The 25,963-nt window shown below is 41.7% G+C and overlaps 1 protein-coding gene across 3 annotated transcripts in view; it reads left to right on the top strand.

Moving 5' to 3' along the window:
- Positions 1 to 20,633, top strand: part of LOC134098411 (titin-like) — a 35,218-nt gene extending 14,585 nt beyond the window's left edge. For 2 of the 3 annotated variants that reach the window (XM_062551454.1, XM_062551452.1), the window contains 14 exons: positions 4,790 to 5,137; positions 5,254 to 5,532; positions 5,676 to 6,023; positions 6,140 to 6,418; positions 8,016 to 8,363; positions 9,514 to 9,792; positions 9,916 to 10,263; positions 10,385 to 10,663; positions 15,854 to 16,201; positions 16,986 to 17,261; positions 17,408 to 17,755; positions 17,875 to 18,150; positions 19,725 to 20,000; positions 20,199 to 20,633. In XM_062551454.1, coding sequence (XP_062407438.1) covers positions 4,790 to 5,137; positions 5,254 to 5,532; positions 5,676 to 6,023; positions 6,140 to 6,418; positions 8,016 to 8,363; positions 9,514 to 9,792; positions 9,916 to 10,263; positions 10,385 to 10,663; positions 15,854 to 16,201; positions 16,986 to 17,261; positions 17,408 to 17,755; positions 17,875 to 18,150; positions 19,725 to 19,987 — 4,019 coding nt within the window. In that variant the 3' untranslated portion in view covers positions 19,988 to 20,000; positions 20,199 to 20,633. The remainder of the gene's footprint in view (positions 1 to 4,789; positions 5,138 to 5,253; positions 5,533 to 5,675; positions 6,024 to 6,139; positions 6,419 to 8,015; positions 8,364 to 9,513; positions 9,793 to 9,915; positions 10,264 to 10,384; positions 10,664 to 15,853; positions 16,202 to 16,985; positions 17,262 to 17,407; positions 17,756 to 17,874; positions 18,151 to 19,724; positions 20,001 to 20,198) is intronic. The other variant, XM_062551453.1, reaches the window with a different exon arrangement.
- Positions 20,634 to 25,963: the final 5,330 nt, after the last annotated feature.

Here is a 25,963-nt window from a genome sequence, read left to right as displayed (position 1 = left end):
TCACAATCCTTATCTGTGTCTAAGGTGTGGAAATGTGTGTAGAGTTTTACAAATCACTGTGTGTAATGTTTTGCAAAAAGGGTGAAGCAGACATTGTGTGTAATGTTGTGCAAATCTGTGGAGGTGTTTTGCTCCTTGGAGTAAAATTTTGCTAATTGTGTGAAAAAAAATATTTTTGTGTGTAAACAATCGTAAAAAACTGTATTATGTAAGCTGCCGGCAGGTGATGCAAAAAGACAAACAAACACTGATACAAAACGAAAAACAAAAACTGGGACAGTGCCCCCTGGTCTACCTTTAGCCTACCTCAGAGGTCTTTGTCGCAGGACCTCTCACACCTGAGGAGGAAACTTTCTAACCCCCGTCTGAGCTATGCAGACACCATATAGAACATAGGCCTGAACCATTCAACATAAATCAATTAACTGCGATACATAATATTTCTGTTTACACACGACATAGGCAATACACACTACTAATAAACTTTCATGTTATTTATCTCCAATGCCATAATAAACATTATGACGCACAAAATATAATTACCTCTCTGAACACCCCTGCCCACATACGCGCTCCCAACTCCGGGCGCGAAATACGCACACAAAGGGTTCCCTTGCCCAGCACCCCAGTTTGTTCCCTGCCACAAGGAAGTAACTGAAGCACCGAGAACAGGCAAGCACATTCACACCCAAGCATACCTAGAGCTCAAGCATATCTATTTTCCCCAACTAGGAAGCATTGCTTTGCTGTTAACATGCGCATTTAAAGAACGTGTGGCATTGCGGGGAATTTGCCATGACTACGCCACCCCAGGTATTAGAGGGAACCCAGTGAACATCCCTTAGAACCAGTATAGGACACAGATTCGTTGGTGAAAAGGCAGAGACGTGGTTTCCCATTACATATATTTGTATTATACAAGTGACAGACGTGTACACAGACACAGGCTGTGACTCACAGTCAGGCTGTGACTTGGCAGGTAACCCTAACAGGTGCTGTACCCCAAAAGAGGGCAATCAAGTGCTCCACACAGGCACGACCAAACAGGTGGACTAGTAGTACTAGCATTACACACGGCACAGCCAGAGAATGTCTAATAAGGGGAGAAGGACCACTAGCGAAATACTTCCGCATGGTACTGTAACTAGAGGGCGATTGCGAGCAAGTGATGAATGAATGGGTGGCAATGGAGCTGAACCCCCCAATACCATGTCTTTATATATTTTTTTCTCCTGGAATTGCATTAATGCATGCGATGCAGGATAACTTGACTTGACAATCAGCTGACCAATGCAATTTTCAATATTTGTTGTTATTCCTAAAAACCCTTTCAAAGTTTTCCTGTCACATGACACAAGCGAACCACTTTACGGCCATAGACCTAAAACAAGGTTCAGCTTCACGACGGTCGTAATCGGTCGCGATTGTCGCGAGCATCCATGAGCTAAATGCTAGCATGTTACAGGGAAAACGGCCCATCCTATGAAAAGCAGAAAGGACATGAGTAACTTTATTTCATTTCCAGTGGAAAACCTATACTCAGGTAGCTACTACGACAATGTACATTAAGAAATGAAGTTGTCAACTGTGAAAAAAACGAGTTCTAGCCGCTTAGCCCCATAGACCACAATTCATTTATCACTTGCTCGGCAACGCCCCTAGCGGAATTTCAACAGATTGCAGGAACAATCCGGTACAATGGAGTTAATAGGAAGTGGACCGGCTCTCCCTTAAGGGGCTCTGGCACAGCACACCAAAAGAGGAGTAGCGACCACTAAATAGAGTTCCCCCAAAGAGACAGCCCAGTACAACAAATCAGACAGATACAAGGACACAAATCTACTACACAAAAGTACTACACAAACACCTAACAAGCCATTGGCAAATGGCAAACAAAAGACAAACTTGCACTTATACTGGCTTGCTGCAAAACAGCCATAGTGCTACTGACCAAATGCTAGGGACAGAGCCCATGGAGCTGGGGTGAGAGCCATCCGGGGATCACACATTCAAGACCCCTTCCAACATGGCCTCTCTTCTACCCCCAGGGATCTGAAGGCCTTTTCAGGTGCAAGCAATTAAGCACAGGGGCGGGGCAAGGAGAGCAAGTTAATTGCTACCCATTTGGAACTAAGCAGTGTGCGTCCTGCTACAAACGCTTACCCTGCCGGTAAATATATACGCATTAAACCCGGTGCACTATACGGCAATATTCTCCTGTATGAATTAACTCGTTAAACAATATTTATATAACTTAACTAACCACAGTCTTAACATGCATCTGGTCTGCAACCACAACAGTACACAAGCAAACATTCACAACATGATTTAATAGTGCAGTCTTTGTTCGCACCGAAGTTTGGAAAGTCATTGTTCATGTTGCGGCGGGAAAGCCGCATTTGCCAGTGACAGACGCACTGCGCTCTGTCACAGGCTTGTTGCTTAGTTTCTTTATTTGAGATATGATTTTTGGAAAATATTCTCTAAATCCACTGAACTTGAATTGGATCTGCAGTACCACTTTGCACCATGTGTGGTGCTCTTTCAATACGACGAAAGTCAGTGGAAGAGTAAGAGAGCTGCACATATCCAATCTAAACACACATTTTATGGTTCTTAGAAGAATTAATCCAAATAATTCTTGCAAAATGAACAACATACTATACATAAATAAATCTTATTTGGAGAAAATAATTCTACACACATAAGACTGACTGGTCATCATCATACATGCAGCAAGAGGATATAGCATAATTGCCATCTTTGTAACAAGTTTTCTACGCCAGCTTTGGCCTTAGTGGCTATGTGAGTACTTTAATAATTACTAGCCAGCTGGTTAGGCAAAGTCTATGGGCCTTTCTCATTCGTCATTTTATCTAGTGTATACTCCCTTCCTTCCTCGTTCCCACTGATATAGATAAAAAATGATGGGGTGACAACAAGGATAGCCTATCCAGTGTTATTTATAGATAAGTGGGAATGAGCCTGGAGGACCGCATCGAGGGTCGAGGAGTGAGGTTGAGAAGGGGCCTATGTATATGCTTGGTATGTAGTCCTCTGTGAGAGACAGAGCATCAAGGTGGAGATCAGTGCTTTGTCTCCATGTGATCTGGGAAAGAAGTGAGAAAAAGAATGTCATAAAGGAACATCTTGAAGAAAAAGGGGTTTCTATAATTCAGTGCATTGCCGGATGCAGAAAAAGTATTGTTTCAGTTGAGATCAGGTATTTTAAAAAGATACTTGATGAGTTATCTCCTTTTTATGAATGCGTCTTGGATCCATGCAATAACGTTGCGAGCCCTCATACCTTTTGATGAATACTTTCATGTGATGGAAACATGCATGGTCATCTTCATCAAGTGAAATACCTGATCTGAACTGCATCTGATGCTTTTTCTGCATCTGACAATGCACTGAATTTTAGAAACTCCTTTTTTCTTGAATATGTTCTGTTATGACTTTCATTTTCCAACTTCTATGGTGGTGAAGAAAGCTGTTACAAAGATGGCAATTCTGCTAAATCCTCTTGCTGCATGTATGATCAGTCAGTCTTATGTGTGTATAATTTGCTTGATCAGTTTATTTTCTCTAAACAAGATTTATTTATGAGTAGTATGTTCTTCATGTTGCAATAATTACGTGGAGTAATTCAACTATGAACCATAAAATGTGTGTTTAGATTGGATATGTGCAGCAAACAAGTGACTTACTCTTCCATTGACTTCCATTGCATTAAAAGAGCACCTCATGTGGTGCAAAGTGGTACTGCAGATCCAATACAAGTTCAGGGGATTTATAGAGAATATTTTCCAAGCAATTTATCACAAATAAAGAAACTCAGCAACAAACCAAATTTTGGACAGATGATCTTCACATACAGAATCATATATAGTAAAATCAAATAAAACAAAAAACAATCCCGTTAACTGTCCACATGTGAAATGAGAAGTGAAAATAGGCTTTTTCAAATCAAGCCCAATTAAAACAAAATGCTCTGACAATATGATAATGATTACAGCCAAAGAATGCATGGACATGACCTTATAGTCCATATATGAGTGGGGAAAAAATCTGATGAATTTGTTGCACATACTTTTCGAATGAGAAGCCTTCAAAAGGGATGATGTCTTTTCACATAATGGATTTATTTATAGCCATTTTCAGAGCTTTGCAGAGGGGATATTACACCAGATGCGTCTCATCTGATTGGATTTTTTAATTCAACAGGGAAATGTCCTTTTATTTGCATAGTTTCACTATTGTGAGTGAAATACCAAAAGAGCCAATAATGTTGCAAGTTGAACAAAAAGGATTGTTAACCACAATGCTTAAAATGACTTGAAGCTTCAAAGAGCTATTAGTGATACAGATATACTATTTAAGATTTATGCATTGGTTTAGTCTACAAACACTTTAGTCTGGTTTTCACCATACTAAGCTCAATCTTTTAAGATTGAACATTAGTCTGGGGAGGCTGTGCTTTGTTTCAACTGCACTTCGCGTCGCTAAAGTTTCGCTATCGTCACGTCACCGGCCAATAGCGTGCCAGGACTAGAGTATGACCATTTCTGATTGGAGCCAAAGTTCTGGCAGTAAACAGAGGAAATATAGATCTGTTGGTTTCCAGCCTGAGCTGCCAGGCGAAATTCAAATTCCCCGGAAGTTCAGGCAGGGTTCACCCAGCCTACAAACACTTTTTCGGAGAGGGTCAGTTTCCGCCACTGGGTGATTTGACACAGAATGACCCATAACAGATTTTTGTGAAAATCTTTCAATTGCTCATCAACAGCGAGACCCCGTCCAGTTCTCAGAGTTTCCCCACACAGCTGGCCAGCTGAAAGAGACTCAGTGACTCTGAGCTGTGAGGTTAGAGACACCTCCTTAAACTGGACGTTCCTCTGGTACAGAGCAGTTCTCTCCAGAACTGTTCCTTATGGACAGAACTCACCTTATGTTCACTACAGAGGGAACACTTACTCTGTAGAGCTTCTCTCAGATAGCAGCAGAGGAGCTGGAGGCTCCTACACTCTCAGCCCTGCTGCTCTTCAACACACTGGGCTTTATGTGTGCAGAGCAGAGGGAGGAGAGCCAACCTATCAGACAGAGTTCAGTGATGTGAAGGCTCTCTGGGTCACAGGTGAGTAAATACTACTACAGGTGCTCATTTGTCTCAGTTTAGACTACCTTAAGGTTCAGACTGTTTCTTGACTGCCTCTAACCCTGAGTCTTAAATGCAGCTTTCTTGTGTCTCAGGTCTGTCTCCTCCAGCCTCTCTGGTCATCAGACCCAACAGAACTCAGCTGTTTGAATCTGAGTCCGTCTCTCTGAGCTGTGAGGTTCAGGACAACTCTGCTGGATGGAGAATTAGATGGAACACAGACAGAGACGAGAAGTCAGACTGTCCTCGTGGTTGGAGATCAGATGTTGGACCCACATGCAGCACCAGCAGCACTTCAGTATCGGATACAGGAGTGTACTGGTGTGAATCGGAATCTGGACAACACAGCAACGCTGTCAACATAACATTTATCTGTAAGTATGTAAGATAAACTTGCATAGCAGAAAAAGGAAGCTTTATTGATCTAATATGAAAAAAATAGAATTTACTTAGAACACATGCAGATAACTGTTTTATCACACATTTTTGTGAAAATCTTTCAATTCCTCATCAACAGCGAAACCTCATGCAGTTCTCAGAGTTTCCTCACACAGCTGGCCAGCTGAAGGAGACTCAGTGACTCTGAGCTGTAAGGTTAGACACACCTCCTCAGACTGGACATTTCTCTGGTACAGAGCAGTTCCCTCCAGAACTGTTCCTTATGGACAGAACTCACCCGATGTTCGCTACAAAGGGAACACTTACTCTGTAGAGCTTCTCTCAGATAGCAGCAGAGGAGCTGGAGGCTCATACACTCTCAGCCCTGCTGCTCTTCAACACACTGGGCTTTATGTGTGCAGAGCAGAGGGAGGAGAGCCAACCTATCAGACAGAGTTCAGTGATGTGAAGGCCCTCTGGGTCACAGGTGAGTAAATACTACTACAGGTGCTTATTTGTCTCAGTTTAGACTCCCCTAAGTTACAGACTGTTTCTTGACTGACTCTAATCCTGAGTCTTAAATTCAGCTTTCTTGTGTCTCAGGTCTGTCTCCTCCAGCCTCTCTGGTCATCAGACCCAGCAGAACTCAGCTGTTTGAATCTGAATCCGTCTCTCTGAGCTGTGAGGTGCAGGACAACTCTACTGGATGGAGGCTGAGATGGAACACAGACAGAGAAGAGGAATCAGACTGTCCTCGTGATTGGAGATCAGATGCTGGACCCACATGCAGCACCAGCAGCATTTCAGCAAATGATAAGGGAGTGTACTGGTGTGAGTCGGAATCTGGACAACACAGCAATGCTGTCAACATAACATTTAACTGTAAGTATGTAAGAGAAATTTGCATGGCAGAAAAAACTAGAAATGCAATTCCAAGGAATTACCAGTGCATGAAAATGCCAAAAATGAAATGTAAAATATAACTTGTAGTTAACACAAATAATAATAAAAAAAGAGAGATGGGGTAAAACAGAGCAAATGAGGATTTACATTTTGTGTAATTTACAGTTTGTTGTTATAAGTTATGTATTTTTAGAGTTGCTTGCTATTGAGGTTTTTAAGTAGGAATCGAATTAGACACAGATATTGATGGACGTTGATAAATAGTTTAATGGCAGTTGACAGACAAACTGTTTAATTTATGTTGATAGACAGATAGTATAATACATGGTTTGAAGTAAATGGATGGAGAGAAAGTTGGATGGAAGGTTAGATAGATGGAGACAAGGTAATACATGCTGGTTACTATGGTGGTTCCTAGGTTGACATAATGGTGGTTGCTAGGTTATTGCTAGGGTAATTGAGATCGTTAAGTGTTGCTAAGACACATATGGTGGTTGCTGCTAGGTTGACATGGTTTGATAAATGTTGATAGGCAGATCGTTTAATAGACATAGTTTAAGGGATGTGGAGGTAGACAGTTTAATGGATGTCGATAAGACAGATAGTTTAATGAATGTTGACAGACATATAGTTTAATGGATGTGTATTGGTAGATTAATTGATGTTGATAGGAGGACACTTTAATAGAGGAATGAATAGTTGGAAGTAAATGGATGGAGAGAAAGTGGAAATGGAAAGTTGAATTGAATGGAAAGTGGTTTGTGTTAGGTCCGTGTATGTTTCGTTCATTTGATATTCAATTGAGAATCCAACAATGACAAAAATGACTAGTTATTTCATTATTTGTTTATGAATGCGATACGAAGAAGCAAATAACGCTTTGTTTTTCAAGTTGGCCAGCTGAAGGAGACTCAGTGACTCTGAACTGTAAGGTTAGACACACCTCCTTAAACTGGACGTTCGGTTGAGATATAAGCTACTTGGTTGATAAATAAAGCACGGGAAGTTTCCCTCAAGTGTGACAAAGTGTCTGGAGTATCACAATATCCTGGCTGTAGCCTAACTTTAGAGGAAGCAGTATGCTATATGAGTTTCACAATAGGCTATTAACGGTGGTAATTAGACAGATGGTGAGTAGGCTAATGTTGTGGAAGTTACCGTCTTTGGTTGAACTTGAGGCGCGAAAGCATTGTGATGTCATTAGATTTTAGCACACAAACGTTCCACCCATTGACTTACAATGGGGACATTTTAGCATGTTTATGGCAAATATCTTAAAAAGTATAAAGTTGTCAAACGTCAAAGTTACATACCGCGCCTGTCGTTTGAGAGACCTACATAACGATGGTTGAACAAAGTTTGTATGTTAAATGGTTAGAGCTGAATTAATTGCAGAAAAAGTGGTCGGAAGAATAATATAAAAAGTCCAGCGATAACAGTAGCCTACAGTGCATTGTCATGCACTGTAATAAGGTTTATTGATCTGTTTACAGTTCTCGGTGTATGTGTTGTACTTAAACTGTGTATTTTTTTCATTACACATTTTTGTGAAAATCTTTCAATTGCTCATCAACAGCGGGACCCCGTCCAGTTCTCAGATTTTTGCCACACAGCTCACTAGCTGAAGGAGACTCAGTGACTCTGAGCTGTGAGGTTAGAGACACAACCTTTAACTGGACGCTCCTCTGGTACAGAGCAGTTCCCTCCAGATTTGTTCCTAATGGACAAAACTCACCTGATGTTCGCTACAATGGGAACACTTACTCTGTAGAGCTTCTCTCAGACAGCAGCAGAGGAGCTGGAGGCTCATACACTCTCAGCCCTGCCGCTCTTCAACACACTGGGCTTTATGTGTGCAGAGCAGAGGGAGGAGAGCCAACCTATCAGACAGTGTTCAGTGATGTGAAGGCCCTCTGGGTCACAGGTGAGTAAATACTACAGGTGCTCATATGTCTCAGTTTAGACTCCCCTGAGTTTCAGACTGTTGCTTTTACATTACATTATATTTGGCAGATGCTTTGTAACTAAGGCGACTTACAACATGATAAACATTTTAAGCTTTTTAAAGCAATTCTAACGACAATTGTAGGACAAATTAGAAAGAAAGTAAGAAAGGTAGAATGCAGTAGGAGTAACTGCATCAATGAGTGCAATTGTCTGGAGGGGGAATGCGGCTGGGAATGACTGCTTCCCTCTTGTCCCTTTCAAGGTTGCCATGGTCGTGGAGACCTCAACTGGCACAATTAGATGGTTGGTCAAGGATCAGCAAGACTAATTGTAAGTAGTGCTATGAGAGGAGATGTTCTCTAAAGAGCCAGGTCTTTTCGAAGATGGAGAGGGATGTCCCTACTCTAGTAGGAACTGGTAGTGTGTACCACCAACGAGGAACAGATGAATAAAGTTTGGATTGGCCTGAGGGTGCTGGTGGAAGAGCTAGACATCGCTCGCCTGAGGAGCGCAACGGTCGCGTGGTAGCATATGCCTGTATGAGGGCATTCAAGTAGGTAGGAGCAGAGCCGGAGAGTACTTTGTAGGCAAGCGTTAGAGGCATGAATTTGATGAGGGCGGCCAACCGTAGCTGGATGAGCAATGGGGTGATATGCGCCCTTTTGGGTTGGTAGACCAAGCGTGCCGCTGGGTTCTGGATCATCTGAAGGGGTTTCGCTGTGCAGGCTGGGAGACCTGTCAGGAGAGCATTACAGTAGTCAAGTCGTGAGATGACTATTCCCTGTACCATGAGTTGGGTAGCATGAGTCAAGTAAGTCCTGATTTTCCATATGTTGTAGAGTGCATAACGGCACGACCGGGCTACTGAGGTCACATGATCGGAGAGGGTTAGTTGGTTGTCAAGAAAGACTCCTCTACATTTCTTGCAGTCCTGGTAGGTGCAACAGGCAAGGAGTCAATTTTGATGTTGATGTCAAGATGTACAGTATGGTAGGTTTGGCTGGGAGGACCAGCAATTCTGTTTTTAAGAGGTTTAGCTGAAGGTGGTGTGCCTTCATCCATGTTGATATGTATGAGACTGATTCTAACCCTGAGTCTTAAATTAAGCTTTCTTCACTGTGTCTCAGGTCTGTCTCCTCCAGCCTCTCTGGTCATCAGACCCAACAGAACTCAGCTGTTTGAATCTGAGTCCGTCTCTCTGAGCTGTGAGGTGCAGGACAACTCTACTGGATGGAGGCTGAGATGGAACACTGACAAGAAAGAGGAATCAGACTGTCCTCGTGGTTGGAGATCGGATGCTGGAACCACATGCAGCACCAGGAGCGCTTCACTATGGGATAGAGGGCGGTACTGGTGTGAGTCGGAATCTGGACAACACAGCAACGCTGTCAACATAATATTTAACTGTAAGTATGTAAGAGAAATTTGCACCGCAGAAAAACTAAGATTTATTGATCTGTTATTATCTGTGTATGTGTTCTAGTTAAATTATAAATTTTCGTGAAAATCTTTCAATTGTTCATCAACAGGGAGTCCCCGTCCAGTTCTCAGATTTTCCTCACACAGCTGGCCAGCTGAAGGAGACTCAGTGACTCTGAGCTGTAAGGTTACAGACACCTCCTTAAACTGGACATTCCTGTGGTACAGAGCAGTTCCCTCCAGCACTGTTCCTTATGGACAGAACTCACATGATGTTCGCTACGAAGGGAACACTTACTCTGTAAAGCTTCTCTCAGACAGCAGCAGAGGAGCTGGAGGCTCCTACACTCTCAGCCCTGCTGCTCTTCAACACACTGGGCTTTATGTGTGCAGAGCAGAGGGAGGAGAGCCAACCTATCAGACAGAGTTCAGTGATGTGAAGCCTCTCTGGGTCACAGGTGAGTAAATACTACTACAGGTGCTCATTTTGTCTCAGTTTAGACTCCACTGAGTTTCAGACTGTTGCCTGACCGACTCTAACCCTGAGTCTTAAATTCAGCTTTTTTCACTGTGTCTCAGGTCTGTCTCCTCCAGCTTCTCTGGTCATCAGCCCCAACAGAACTCAGCTGTTTGCAACTGAGTCCGTCTCTCTGAGGTGTGAGGTGCAGGACAACTCTACTGGATGGAGAATTAGATGGAAGACAGCCAGAGACCAGAAGTCAGACTGTCCTCGTGGTTGGAGATCAGTTGTTGGACCCACATGCAGCACCAGCAGCACTTCAGTATCGGATAAGGGAGTATACTGGTGTGAGTCGGAATCTGGACAACACAGCAACGCTGTGAACATAACATTTAACTGTAAGTATGTTAGAGAAATTTGCAGTGCTGAAGAATTAAAGGAATAGTTCAGAATTTTGGACACAGGACCTCATTTCCAACTTAGTCGGGGTGATATAGGTCGGTGGAGACCATTTTCAGTGAATTACTGCCCTCCTTAAATTGCAGCGTTCATCTGGTGCTAATCTGGTGCCGAGATAACGCAAGTCAACGGTAACATCCAGCCTGCCACTGAAAACAGTCTTAATCCACTCCACAGAACACCCAAAACGAATAAATTATAACGTCAGACTATCAATGCACATGTCTGTGTTAATAGAACAATGTTAGAAATAAACTAACCTTGTATCGCATTGCAGTAGCCTATACTTTGTTCCATGTATGGCAGTAACGGATTGATATTGAGAAACTAGTCCCTCAAAATGTAATAAATCATTGAGTTGCAAGGTTAGTTTTATTTCTAAAATTATTCTATCAACACGGACATGTACATCGATAGTCTGACATTTTAATTTACTTGTCTCGGGTGTGCGGTGGAGTGAGTAAGACTGTTTTGGATGTTACCGTTGAAATGCGTTAGCTCAGAACCAGCTTAGCAAAGGGGAACGCTGCAACTTAAAGGGACACTTCACCGATTAGCATTAAGGTTTGTATCTATCTAGAAAACCATGTTTTTGAATGTTACCTGCTACCTATCCACTTCGTGCCTTGTGGCACATAAGGCCTTCACAAAGCTCTTCCACTTTTCACGGTCGGCTGCTGCAGTCCTGACATCAGACCATGATCTCCATCCTGCTTCTTTTCTTTCTTTCTCAACTGTGCGCCTCCAGGTGGTTTTTGAACTTCCTTTTCTTCTTCTTCCTTCAGGCACCCAGGTCATTGCTATATTACAGTCGTTGTTTTGGTCTTGTCTCAGTATATGTCCAATCATCTTCCATCTACGTAGCTTCCCTTCCTCACTCAGCGTCTTCATTCCTGCCTTTTCAAGTAGCTCTTTGGTACTGACATGATCTTCCCACCGTATTCTTTGTATCCTTCGTAGGCAGTGGTTATGGAACACGTCGACTGCCTTGTTGTCGGCATTGTTCATTTTCCAGGTTTCACATCCGTATAGCAGAGCTGGCATCACCAGTGTCTTATAGTCTCAGTTTGGTTCGTCTTGAGATGCTGTTAGTAATCCAGATGTTTTTCAGTCTGATGAAGGAACCTCGTGCCTTGGATAGCCTATTCTTCAGGTCCTTCATACCACCCCCCTCCTTACAGACTGTGGCTCCTAGGTATAATATGAATTCTTCAGTGTCGTCTACTTTCCATCCAGGCTATTGCGTTGATGCTCATGGTATTTGTTTTTTTTTAGTTGATCCTAAGGCCCACTCGCTTTGCTTCTTCCTCCATTCTTGTAGTTTTTTTGTTGTATTTGCTGTTTGGTGGAGGATAGTAGCACAACATCGTCTGCTAAGTCTAGGTCATCAAGTTTTGATGTTAATTTCCATCTAATCCCTTTTCTCCATGTCCAACTGTTCTTCTCATTATCCAATCCATGACAATCAAGAACAAGAAGCCTGACATGTTACATCCTTGTTTGACTCCAGTTTTAATGTTAAACCATTCACATACATCTCCTTGATCTTCTACAGCACACTGGAAGTCCTCATAAAATGCTCTCGCCATTCTTACAATCTTCTCGGGAATTCCATACTGGCTCATAATCAGAATACTGAATCGAAAGCCTTTTCGAAGTCTATGAAGTTGAGGTACAGTGTTGCTTGCCACTCATGGACCTGCTCAATGATATTACGCAGAATGAAGACTTGTTCTGTTGTTCCCCTCCCCTACCCTGTCTGTAACCTGCTTGTTCTTTTCTCAACCTGCAATCTATCCCGCTCCTGATTCGGTCTATGATGATCCTGCCCAAGTATCTTTCCCACCATAGAGAGTAGTGTTATACCTCTTGAGTTTTTACATTCCTTTAGATTCCCCTTCTTTGCTAGCTTGATTATAAGCCCCCTCTTCCAGCTTTTCGGGATCCTTTCATGCTTCCAAACTTTCCCTAACAGCTGATGTATCTTCATTGTTGAGAATGCTATATCCGCTTTTAGTAACTCTGCTGTTATGGAGTCGATTCCAGGTGTCTTCCCATTCTTTAATCTTTGTATTGCCTCTTTGACTTCATTTAGAGTTGGTTCATTTACTGAAATATCAGCGATGCTGTTGTTCGCTTCACATCTCTCATTGATAGTTATTGGATTCTCTGGGTCCTCTCTATTCAGAACTTCTTTGAAATGTTCTGTCCATCTGGCCTTCACGGCCTCTCTTCCACTGATGAGGTTTCCATCTCTATCCAGCACTGCGGTACTCTGCCTAGGTCTCTCGTTGCACAGCATTTTTGTGAGCCCATAAAGGGTCTTCATGTGTTGGTTTCTGGCAGCTTCTTCAGCTTCATTCGCAATGTTTTCTATCCATTTCGTTTTATCTGATTTTATACTTCTATTTGTCTCTTTGTTCTTCTCTGCATACTTGTCTTTTAGCTTCTTCCTAACTCTTTCAGACTTTGTGCTTAATATCTGCTTGTTTAGTTTTTCTCGTTGTTCTATAAGGCTCCATGATCTTTCACTGATCCAAGGCTTCTTCTTTTTTCGTGGTCTGCCCAGAACTGATTCAGCTGTTTCTATGTAGGCTTACTACATAGCTCTGTAGTAACGCTCTCTCTTCTTCTCTTTCTGGCTCTTCATCTTGCAGTAACTGGTATCTGTTTCTCAGGCTGGTAACAAAGGTCTTCAGGGTGGCTTCACTGTTGAGTTTTGCTGTATCATATTTGATTCTATTGCTTTTCTTCTTTGGCATTTTCCTCAGTCTTAGCTTGATAGTTATGCATACCAGATAGTGGTCACTTCCGATGTCAGCGGATCTACATACCCTGGTGTCATTCACTGAATTTCTGAACCGTTTATTTACTAGTACATGGTCAATCTGATTTCTGGTCTTGCCGTCTGGGGATACCCATGTTGCCTTGTGTATGTCTTTATGTGGGAATAGTGTTCCAGTTATGCCCAATTTGTTCATGTCACAGAATTCACAAAGCCTTTCTCCATTGGTATTTCGCTTTCCAAGCCCGTACTTGCCCATCACCCTGCTATATTCTTCACCTTTATCTTATGTTGAGAGTAGTATCTTGCCTGAATTATTCTTTAATTTACTGGAGTCCAATCTATCTGGGCACTCGCTGCAGTTTTTGACATCAATACCTACTCCTTTTCTATGGTAGTCATCTTCTCTCCCTCAGTAGATGATTGTTTCTCCTCCTGCAAGTTCCACTTTTCCTTGCCCTGTCCAGTGTGTTTCGCTGATACCCATAATGTCAATACCTCGTTTTGCCATCTCTGTTGCTGCCTGAATAACGTTCCCACTTCTGTAAAGTGTTCGCACATTCCAGTTCCCAATTTAAGGCGAGACACGGCAGGTGAAAACATCGTTTTTGTGACCTCCGGTCAATATCAATATTTTGTGCTAGTTTGCTACCTTAGCATGTATTCTACCACCCTACTACAACAATAAAGTCCGATTTGCACATTTAGGTGTTTATTTCATGACATTTTGTCTACTCGCGCCATATATTTCTCCTAATTTTACCAAAAGTTCCCATTCTAATGTGTCATGTACTACCGCGACCGTGATCCAAATCATATCATGTGTGATACCGTTGGAAAGCCCTTTTCCTCCTGAATGACGCTATGCAATCCAAATATGGACATTTCCTTTGTATTAGCAACCAATCGCGAAAGTTCAAAGGCGAGTCTAGGCTTAGAACGTATCCCATTGGCTGTGTTTCAAGGCTGTTTTCTCAAAACGAGTTTCTTCTCCCACTCTGAGAACATAATCTCCACTTCTGAAGCACTTACATGCGCCAAACTTTCCAGTCTTATGCCAAACTATATTTACAAGACTTTTACAGAGGGGTTTGTTGAAATATTATTCCTAACCTGATATATATGACATTTTATGCTTAAAAACATGGCAAAAAACGATTTTTCAAGGCTATTGACACTATATGCTGATTTACAAGACAACAGAAGTAGATATCCATAAATCCCTCTGTAATTTTTCTCCGATCTAATATATTAACACAATGAAAAAAGAATTTTGAACCTGGCTTTATCCAAAACTCAGAATATGTATTTTGAAATATATGCAAATTAACGCATATTTAATGAGATAATGCCTAATTAGCATATTTAAACATTAAATTACAAAAAACTTGTAATACATTTTTTTCTTATGTTGATGTAAGTAATCAACTGGGGAAGTTTCATAGTGATATCTGCTAGTTAAAAAAATTACCCTATTCACCTGTAGTGTCTCGCCTAAAAAAAAAAAAATTAAACATGTTTTTGAATGATTGTGCATCATTCCCTCAGTTTGCCTTGAGATGGGAGAAATACGGATTTCAATGTTGGACTTCCTGCTGTCAATGATGTAAATATCATCTTTTTACATCATTGAAAGCAGGAAGTCCTACTCATGGGTTTCATTGAAATCCGTATTTCTCCCATCTCAAGGCAAACTGAGGGAATGATGCACGACCATTCAAAAACATGACTGGTTTTCTAAAGATACAAAGCTTAATGCTAATCGGTGAAGTGTCCCTTTAAGGAAGGGCTATAAAAGCTGTCTCCACCGACCTATATCACCTCGGCAAAGTTGGAAATGAGGTCCTATGTCCAAAATTCCAAACTATTCCTTTAAAGGTAAACTATGCAACGTGTTTCAGTTAATCAATTCGTTCCATACTGTTATATATGATTAAATGAGTCATTACCAGTCGAACGATGTTTTTTTCGTCCGCCCTAGGGGTCTGTAGCGGTAGAACCACGCTTGCAATTTCAGGAGCCCTCGAGCACGCACCCATGCTCTACTCCAGGAAGTGTCATGTAAAGTCTCATGAAAAGCCATGGCTGACTGACCGATTGAGGAGTTTTATGAAATAAACACGCTAAAGCTGTAGGGGAAGCTCTGCAGAGAAATATGCAAGCATAAAACGAGCGAAAACGAAAGCGAAAGCGAAACCGGCGATGAAATCGCCAATCCTGCATAGTTTCCCTTTAAGGTTTATTGATCCGTTATTCAACAGTTATCTGTGAATGTCTTTTAGCTAAATTCATTTTTTTTTTCATAACACATTTTTGTGAAAATCTTTCAATTCCTCATCAACAGCGAGACCCAGTCCAGTTCTCAGATTTTCATCAAACAGCTGGCCAGCTGAAGGAGACTCAGTGACTCTGAGCTGTAAGGTTACAGACACCTCCTTAAACTGGACGTTCCTCTGGTACAGAGCAGTTCCCTCCAGAACTGTTCCTGATAGACAGCACTCGCCTGATGTTCGCTACAAAGGGAACAAATACTCTGTAGAGCTTCTCTCAGACAGCAGCAGAGGAGCTGAAGGCTCCTACACTCTCAGCCCTGCTGCTCTTCAACACACTGGGCTTTATGTGTGCAGAGCAGAGGGAGGAGAGCCAACCTATCGGACAGTGTTCAGTGATGTGAAGCCTCTCTGGGTCACAGGTGAGTAAACATTCCTTCTGTGCTCATTTGTCTCAGCTTAGACTCCCCTGAGGTTCTGTTTCTTGACCGACTCTAACCCTGAGTCTTAAAGAGACCCTATGCAACTTTTTCATAGTCATAAAATTGCTTAGAAATCGTTGTTTTGCTTGACTGACCAGTTTTATCGAAAACAGTCACATTTCCTCCCGCCCCTAGTGTCCCTCTCCGCTATTACAACCTTGCAACTTTCTGATAAACGATCGTTTGCTGTTTACATCTGGAAGTCAGAGACGCGAAAGGAACAAGAAGAACCACGTTTGCAATTTATATATTTATATATAGCCTATATGTGTATAAATATACACGCTAAAGCTGTCGGGGAAGCTCTGCAGAGAAATATGCAAGCATAAAACGCGCGAAAACGAAAAACGAAACCGAAACCAGAGATGAAGAATAGAATAGAATAGAATATATACTTTTTTGATCCCGTGAGGGAAATTCAGTTCTCTGCATTTAACCCAATTTAACCGAATTAGTGAACACACAGCACACAGTGAACACACAGTGAGGTGAATCACACAACCCAGAGCAGTGAGCTGCCTGCCCAACCAGCGGCGTTCGGGGAGCAGTGAGGGGTTAGGTGCCTTGCTCAAGGGCACTTCAGCCATGGTGGACTGGTCGGGGATCGAACCGGCAACCCTCCGGTTACAAGCCCGGTGTGCTATCCAGTACACCACGGCTGCCCCTAAAATCACCAATCCTGCATTATTCCTCTTTAAATTCAGCTTTCTTCACTGTGTCTCAGGTCTGTCTCCTCCAGCCTCTCTGATAATCAGACCCAGCAGAACTCAGCTGTTTGAATCTGAGTCCGTCTCTCTGAGCTGTGAGGTGCAGGACAACTCTACTGGATGGGGAATTAGATGGAACACAGACAGAGAACAGGAGTCAGACTGTCCTCGTTATTGGAGATCAGTTGGACCCACATGCAACACCAGCAGCACTTCAGTATGGGATAATGGAGTGTATTGGTGTGAGTCGGAATCTGGACAACACAGCAACGCTGTCAACATAACATTTAACTGTAAGTATGATGAGACATTTACATAGCAGAAAATCTAAAATAAAGCTTTATTCATTTGTTATTTAACTGTTCTCTGTCTGTGTTCTTGTTAAATTGTATATTTTTCCAGAACACATTTCTCTTAAAATCTTTCAATTGCTCAACAGCGAGACCCATTCCAGTTCTCAGAGTTTCCCCACACAGCTGGCCAGCTGTAGGAGACTCAGTGACTCTGAGCTGTAAGGTTAGATACACCTCTTTAAACTGGACGTTCCTCTGGTACAGAGCAGTTCCCTCCAGAACTGTTCCTTATGGACAGAACTCACCAGATGTTCACTACAAAGGGAACACTTACTCTGTAGAGCTTCTCTCAGATAGCAGCAGAGGAGCTGGAGGCTCCTACACTCTCAGCCCTGCTGCTCTTCAACACACTGGGCTTTATGTGTGCAGAGCAGAGGGAGGAGAGCCAACCTATCAGACAGCGTTCAGTGATGTGAATGCCCTCTGGGTCACAGGTGAGTAAATATTCCTACTGTGCTCATTTGTCTCAGTTTAGACTTCCCTGAGTTTCAGACTGTTGCTTGACTTACTCTATCCCTGAGTTTTAAATTCAGCTTTCTTCACTGTGTCTCAGGTCTGTCTCCTCCAGCCTCTCTGGTCATCAGACCCAGGACTCAGCTGTTTAAATCTGAGTCCGTCTCTCTGAGCTGTGAGGTGCAGGACAACTCTACTGGATGGAGGCTGAGATGGAACACAGACAGAAAAGAGAAGTCAGACTGTCCTCGTGGTTGGAGATCAGATGCTGGACCCACATGCAGCACCAGCAGCATTTCAACACATGATAAGGGAGTGTACTGGTGTGAGTCGGAATCTGGACAACACAGCAAGGCTGTGAATATGTCAGTAACCTGTAAGTATTTAAGATGAACCAAATCAGTTTATGCAGTGTCCAGCCAGCAGGATGGTTACCCCCTCCCCCACTTTCCCCATCATCATCAATTGTACAATATTTCTATGTACAGTAGCATAGTGAAATTATACACCATATTTTCATGTACAATCTGTGTAGTTCTTTACATTGGCAGATTAATGTCTCAATTAAATGTAATTAAAAATGTCCTCCTTCCTCTCCTCCGCTTTTAGTGCTACCCTGACCTCTACAGTAGCTGCAGTGTAGCTGCAGTACAACTATATGCAACATATTGGGTAGTGAAATATTCATAAGAATCCATAGAAATTGAATCTTCATGTTGTTTTATACAATATTAGTTGTGCAGATGTATAGACTATTGTATAGACAACCATTGAACCAACAAAGTAAATGCAAAAATAGAGACTTTTGTGTAATTATTCCATATTCATTCCATATTCATTCAAGTTATTCTGTATCAGAACACCTAACATACAATCCAAAGTCTACAAGACACTTCAGAGTGTTACCTTTCAATTGAGACCAAGATTATGCTTTTACAAAAGTCCTATGGGGAGTTTCCTTAGAGCATTTATTGTCAGTTTGTAAAGTTTAGGAGACGTAGGAAGTAACGTTAGGAATCTCTGATCAATGTAGTTGGTTAGGCTGGACCAATGATTTCAAAGTCACAGTACTGTATGTCTACGCCTGTCACTTCCTGAATGAGCCGTACTTTGCCAGGCTACAGTTCATACACAGAGGCACCTCCGCATCATAGTTTGAAAGCATGAGTCATAATATGCAAATACTGTAGGAAGTTAACAAAATGAATAATAAAACCAAACTAATGTTACAGATAAAAATAATAATTTCATAAAATAAAACAAACAGAATAAAATCAATAGTCACTCATTCACTGGATTCTTGTAACAACACAACAACAATTTATATTGGGCTTTTCAAGGCACCCAATCCCTTTACAGTAAAGAGGAGGCCTCACTAACCACCACCACTGTGTAACCCACCTGGCCGATGCACGCCAGCCATTATGCGGCAGAATGCTCACCACACACCAGCTTGAGGTGGAGACTGAGGGACTGAATGAATGAATGAATGAATGAATGAATGAGCCAGGACACCGAGGAACCTCCCAAACAGTGTTGTGTAACAGTCTAAGTGAAAGAACCTCAGTGAGACACCCTGAATTGAAACAGTTGCTGATATGTAAGGGATAACGGCCGACGAGGGGACCTGTTCGATGGAAATTATGGCGAGGTGGGGGCTTAGATGCTGAGACATTATTTCCATCGTACAGGTCACCTCAAAGGCTTTTATCCCGCTTATGGTATCTCCCTAATTTTATTCCACTGTTGCCTCTTGTGTAGTGTTCATTTCCAACAGTATATGTAAACATTGCTATCGCTAATTATCAATTCCACTTTCTCTCACCTGTTATACAAAGTCAATGGCTACCCCATCAGCCAATCAGAGAAGAGAATCCATTGTTAAGGGAGATAATCAGATCTTGTGTGTAGCTGTACCTTGGACTCATTTGTGTGTTCACTCTAATTCAGCTGGCAATGTGATTCTGGAGAGCCCTACCCACCCTGTGACTGAAGGAGATCCTTTGACTCTACGCTGTGTATATCAGAGCAGACCCTCAACCACCAGTGCTGATTTCTATAAAGACGGCTCACTCCTTCAGAGCCAGACTGCAGGAGAGATGACCATCCCTGCAGTCTCAAAGGCACACACGGGCTCCTACCGGTGCAGACACCCAAAACTGGGAGAGTCACCAGAGAGCTGGGTGACAGTCACTGGGAGAGACGGCCCCTAAGTCATATTCATTGGTGACACCTTTTTACTCTATTATCTCTCTATAATTTTTCATATTATGTATACATACTATAACATACATTATGTGTGTGTAGTAGGGTGCATATGCATTATTATATTGTTAATCGTTCTTATTGTTATTCTGTTCTTAGAACCAACTATAATGTCTCCTGTATGTCTGTTCATAAATATCTGTTTGGCTATTACCCTAGATGGAATTCCTGTTTATCTGCTCGCACTGGTTGGCTCTCTACTGACATCTGAGCTGTCTGGAATGCAGCATAAAGTCTTCCAACATTATCAAGGACATGAGCAAGGATCTAAGCTCAAACATCAGAGGATCAGCTTAGTGCCCCCACACCACCTGATCGCTTTAGTTCATGCATGAGACACTTGCTCATTGGCTGACTTTGCCTGGCATCTAAACTAGGGCCTGATGAATAAAAATAAATATTGTTAGTCTGTAATGCGCCATTGTAACCTAGGAATTTATGATCTCTGTCATTTGTATTGACTGAAACGTAGGAACTACGCATGATTACTGTAGCTGAGTTCTAAACTGCATATTATTTTAAACAAAAGGTATGTTCAGTGCTACAGTATATAATAATGCTCTCTAATGTTTGAATAAATAAAACATTTACACCACTGCATTTCCATTTCATTCACTGAGAGCACTCCTTAAAAACACTGTGTACCCGCTTTTTTTTTTTTTTTTAATCATGCATGCGTTGAAACCCTAGTCTATGGTTGAAACACATGGCAAATTTTATGTAGGCTCATTCTTACACTATGCTAGGATATGCGTTATGAGGCAATTACATGGTGAACGATCCTGTTGCATGAACATACACCGTTTTGGTTACACGTGGATTGAAGTTTGAGTCTGTCACTGTAAACTTTCAGCTTCCTCTTCAATCCCCTTTGCAATTCATTGCTGCTGTATAGAGGATATTATGCCTACTGAACTTACTATGTTCCAACTGAGGGTAGTACGCAGCACAGCAGCTGTAGGCTGAGATTTTCAAATGCATGCTTGGTGTATGGCGATACAACCAGTGTTGGGAGTAACACATTGCAAAGTAACGCATTACTGTAATTCCACTACTTTTAGCGGTAACAAGCATGTAACTAAGTATTTCTTTAAATCAAGTAACGCCATTACAATTACTAAATGTAAATGAATTCGAATTACATTACTCTCTTTTGTGAAAAATGAACGCTTGCAGACAAGAAGTCAAGATAGGCTTACTTTAGCTGCTTCTGATCTGACATCACCGGGTGGCGCAATGATACACCGATCAAATCAATCAATGAGCATTGAAAGACCCCAGCCCTACGAATGCTGAAGGTGCCACTTCATGCAAACAACCAAAGCTAGACTTTACACTGATTGCTGTGCAGCCGATAAGCCGGGCAGAGTTGAATAAATTGATTGACTGTTCAGTACTGTTTATATTTACATTTAAAAAGCAGACTAGTAACTAACTAGAAATGCAATTCCAAGGAATTACCAGTGCATGAAATGCAAAAATAGATAGATAATGTAGATATGGTTACTAAGGTGTAGCTAGGGTAAACATGGTGGTTGCATAGTTTACAGAGAGTTGATAGTGTGAAGGTAGACAGTTTAAAGCAGAAACATTCCAGTTCTAACTTAACTAATGATTTCTATTCATGTTAAAATGTTAACTATGGTAACAATGATAACCAGGTTGATTGGTTAACTTAGCTACTGATTTGATGCAGTAATGGTAAAAATGTTAACTATGCTAACTATGCTCACAGTGCTAACCAGGTTGATTAGCTAACTTAGCAATTTTAGCACAACTGCTAGAAATCATTAGCTAACTATGCTAGCAATGCTAACTATGGTAACAATGCTAACTTAAACTAACAATGCTAACCAGGTTGATTAGCTAACTTAACTGATGATTTCTAGCAATAATGTTAAAAATGCTAACTACGTATGCTAACAATGTTAAAATTGCTAACAATGCTAACCAGGTTGATTAGCTAACTTAGTTGATGTTTTTTGCAGTTATGTTAAAAATGCTAACTATGCTAACCATGCTAACTAGCTAACTTGCTAGTGAGGACTTTTATTTTGAAACATTTGTTGATAGGGTATCCATGGTGGCCACTATCAGGAAACAAGAAGTTACTGCAGCATAATCATGTTGGTTGCTATGGAAACGGTCATAAATGCTTAATTTTAATCGTTGGTATGTTGGTTGTATGGAGGTTTCGTGTAGTTGACTGGAGGCATAGTTGATAACTGACAGTTGGAATGGTTAAACAGTTAAATAGTTGAGTAGTTACAATGGTTAAATGATTTAATAGTGTATTATTGCAGTGAGGACCTTTATTTTGAAACAGTTGTGGACAGAGGAAGTAGTGAAACAGGATCTGTAGTCTTAATGAGATTGCTTAAAGCCTGAGACAGAAGGTGCCTCTCATATAGCGTTTACGCGTCCTCTCTCGCTCCTCGATCCTCTGATCTACATAAAGAATGATGGAGCGGCAACAATGGGATAGTCTAGCCCTTCTTCTATCTTTATGTAGATCATTGAGGATCGAGGAGCGAGGGAGGACATATAAACGCTGCTTGAGAGGCACCCACAGTAAATACTTTGAAAGTTGTATGTAGATAGTCTAATTAATGTTGATAGACAGAATGTTTAATGGATGTTGATAGGCAGATTGTTTAATAGATATTGATTGACAGTTTAATGGGTGGATGAGTGAATGGTCTGAAGAAGATGAATGGATGGATAGAAGGTTGGATGGAATGTGCCTTATATTCTTGTTAAGAGAGACACTGATACAGCTCTCTGAGAGTAGTTGATACAGGTGTAATCAATTTAACTGGCTAGTCTTAAGAGAGCCAGAGTGTGCTTAAAGCCTGAGACAGAGTAAATTATTTAAAAGTTGAATGTTGAAGAGTTGAAGTGGGGCTGGCCACCTGGCATAAGATTCTAATTACAGTGCATGAAAATGCACTGTACTGTTCTTCCAAGGCTTCTTCTTATTATAGTGCATGAAAATGCACTATACTGTTCTTCCAAAGTATTCTTATTATTATAGTGCATGAAAATGCACTATACTGTTATTCCAAGTCTTCTTATTATTATTGGGGGCCAAGCAGCGAAGCTGCGAGGACCCCATTGTGTTTGTTAGTTTTCTTATTATTATTATAAACTATTATTATTGTTATTCCTCTGCCATTGAAGTCAATGGCAGCCCATAGAACCGACTACGGGAAAGTTGTAAAATTTGGCACACTGATTAGGGACAGTCCCATTATTCATATCACCAAATTCCATGTCGGCACCTCGAACTCTCTAGCGCCACCAACAGGTCAAAGTTGGACGTGCGTTCATGCACGTAACTTTTGAACCCTTGGGCCAATTTTCAAAAACCAGGTATCTTTGGAATCCTTGGACCAGCCCGAGTTCAACACACCCTGTGACGTCATTTTCCGCCATGATGGATTTTCCGCCATTTTGGATTTTATCAAAAACACTTAAAATGTATTGGAGGTCACAATTTTTCTCTGATTTTCACCAAATTTGACACAGAGCATCTTCAGACCAAGACTAATTTAGCTCGTGCTTTTCGTCTTCGGAACTTTTACCGTTGGCCCATAACAGCCAATCGAAACTCGCGGCGAAGCCGCCAAACAGGAAGTGGGCTCATATCTCAGCAACCCTTGCACACATCAAAGCCAAACTTAGTACATGGACTCAGAACCCCATCAAGAGGAGGCTCAAGAAATCTGGTGACTTTTGACCTCTAGGGGGCGCTGCAATTAGAAAAAAGGCATTTTGGCCTGTAGCTGTTGATGTGTTTGAAATGAAAACTTGCTACTGGTGCCTGGTTATACTGTTGGAGGTCCTTAGGCTGACCCAGCTCAATTTGTGACATCATCATATTTTATTTGGCCGCCATATTGGATTTAATCAAAACCCCTTAAATATTTCCACAGGTCACAAAATGTATCCGATCTGCACGAAACTTCACACAGATGATCTTCAGCCCGAGTCTAATATAGGCCTTGATTTTCGTAACGATGTCTTAAACCGTTCGCCCGCAACAGCCAATTGAAATTGGCAGCAAAGCTGCCGAACAGGAAATGAGCTTGCATCTCGGCCAATCTTGGGTTGTTTTACATCAAAATTCTTGTGACTGCTAAAAGCTACATACTTGACGTAACAACATCGAGTTACCATGGCAACTCTGGCCTTTTTGTCCTGCCTGCTTGGCCCCCACATTGCTGCTTGCAGCTATATTTATAAACTATTATTATTATTCCTCTGCCATTGAAGTCAATGGCAGCCCATAGAACCAACTTTGGGAAAGTTGTGAAATTTGGCACACTGATTAGGGACAGTCCCATTATTTATGTCATCAAATTTCATGTCGGCACCTCGAACTCTCTAGCGCCACCAACAGGTCAAAGTTGGACTTGCATTCATGCACGTAACGTTTGAACCCTTGGGCCAATTTTCAAAAACCAGGTATCTTTGTAATCCTTGGACCAGCCCGAGCTCAACGCACCCTCTGACGTCATTTTCCGCCATGATGGATTTTCCGCCATTTTGGATTTTATCAAAAACACTTAAAATGTATTGGAGGTCACAATTTTTTTCTGATTTTCACCAAATTTAACACAGAGCATCTTCAGACCAAGACAAATACAGCTCGTGCTTTTCGTCTTCGGAACTGTTACCGTTGGCCCATAAGAGCCAATCAAATCTCGCGGCGAAGCAGCCAAACAGGAAGTGGGCTCATATTTCAGCAACCCCTGCACGCATCAAAACCAAACTTGGTACATTGACTCTAGACCCCATCAGGAGGGGGCTCAAGAAATTTGGTGACCTTTGATCTCTAGAGGGTGCAGTAATTAGCAAAAAGACATTTTGGCCTGTAGCTGTTGATGTTTTTGGAATTTAAACTTGCTACTGGTGTCTGGTTATACTGTGGGAGGTCCTTAGGCTGACCCAGCTCAATTTGTGACATCAACCTATTTTATTCTGCCACCATATTGGATTTAATCAAAATCCCTTAAACATTTCCACAGGTCGCAAAATGTGTCCGATCTTCACGAAACTTCACACAGATGATCTTCAGCCCGAGTCTAATATAGGCCTTGCTTTTCGGAACGATATCCTAAACCGTTCACCCGCAGCAGCCAACCCAATTAAGGGGCGAAGCCGCCGAACAGGAAGTGGGCTCGCATCTCGGCCAATCTTGGGTTGTTTGACATCAAAATTCTTGTGACTGCTTAAAACTATATACCTGACTGAACAGCATTGAGTTACCGTGGCAACTCTGGCCTTTTGACCTGCCTGCTTGGCCCCCACATTGCTGCTTGCAGCTATATTTAAACTTCTTCTTCTAACGCAGCCAATTCAGCTTCAACCGTTTAACGTAGAAACTTCATTCAAACGTTGTTGCGTAGGTCTTGCTTATGCCATGCCTGCTTTGAATTTTTCAACTTTGTAACTTTTATACTTTTTAAACTATTAGTTAAAAACTATTACAATTTCCCCCATAGACTTAACATTGCTCATTATGACATCACGGCAGCAATTAGAATCTTAGGCCAGGTGGCCGGCCACCTGGGCACCAACTGTCAGTTTCTCTGGCTTTAAGCATACAGTCTCTCAGAAGACTACATATCCTGTTAACTGTTTCCTCTGTCCACAACTGTTTCAAAATAAAAGTCCTCACTGCAATAATACACTATTAAATCATTTAACCATTGAAACTACTCAACTATTGAACTGTTCAACCATTCCAACTGTCAGTTATCATCCACTATGCCTCCAGTCAACTACATGAAACCTCCATGTACCTAGCAACCAACATAGCAACCATTAAAATTAAGCGTTTATGACCGTTTCCATAGCAACCAACATGATTATACTGCAGTAACTTCTTGTTTCCTGATAGTGGCCACCATGGATACCCT

Source organism: Sardina pilchardus, chromosome 12 (assembly GCF_963854185.1).
Source record: "Sardina pilchardus chromosome 12, fSarPil1.1, whole genome shotgun sequence".
Taxonomy (NCBI): Eukaryota; Metazoa; Chordata; class Actinopteri; order Clupeiformes; family Clupeidae; genus Sardina; species Sardina pilchardus.
This window is presented reverse-complemented; position numbering and strand designations above follow the sequence as displayed.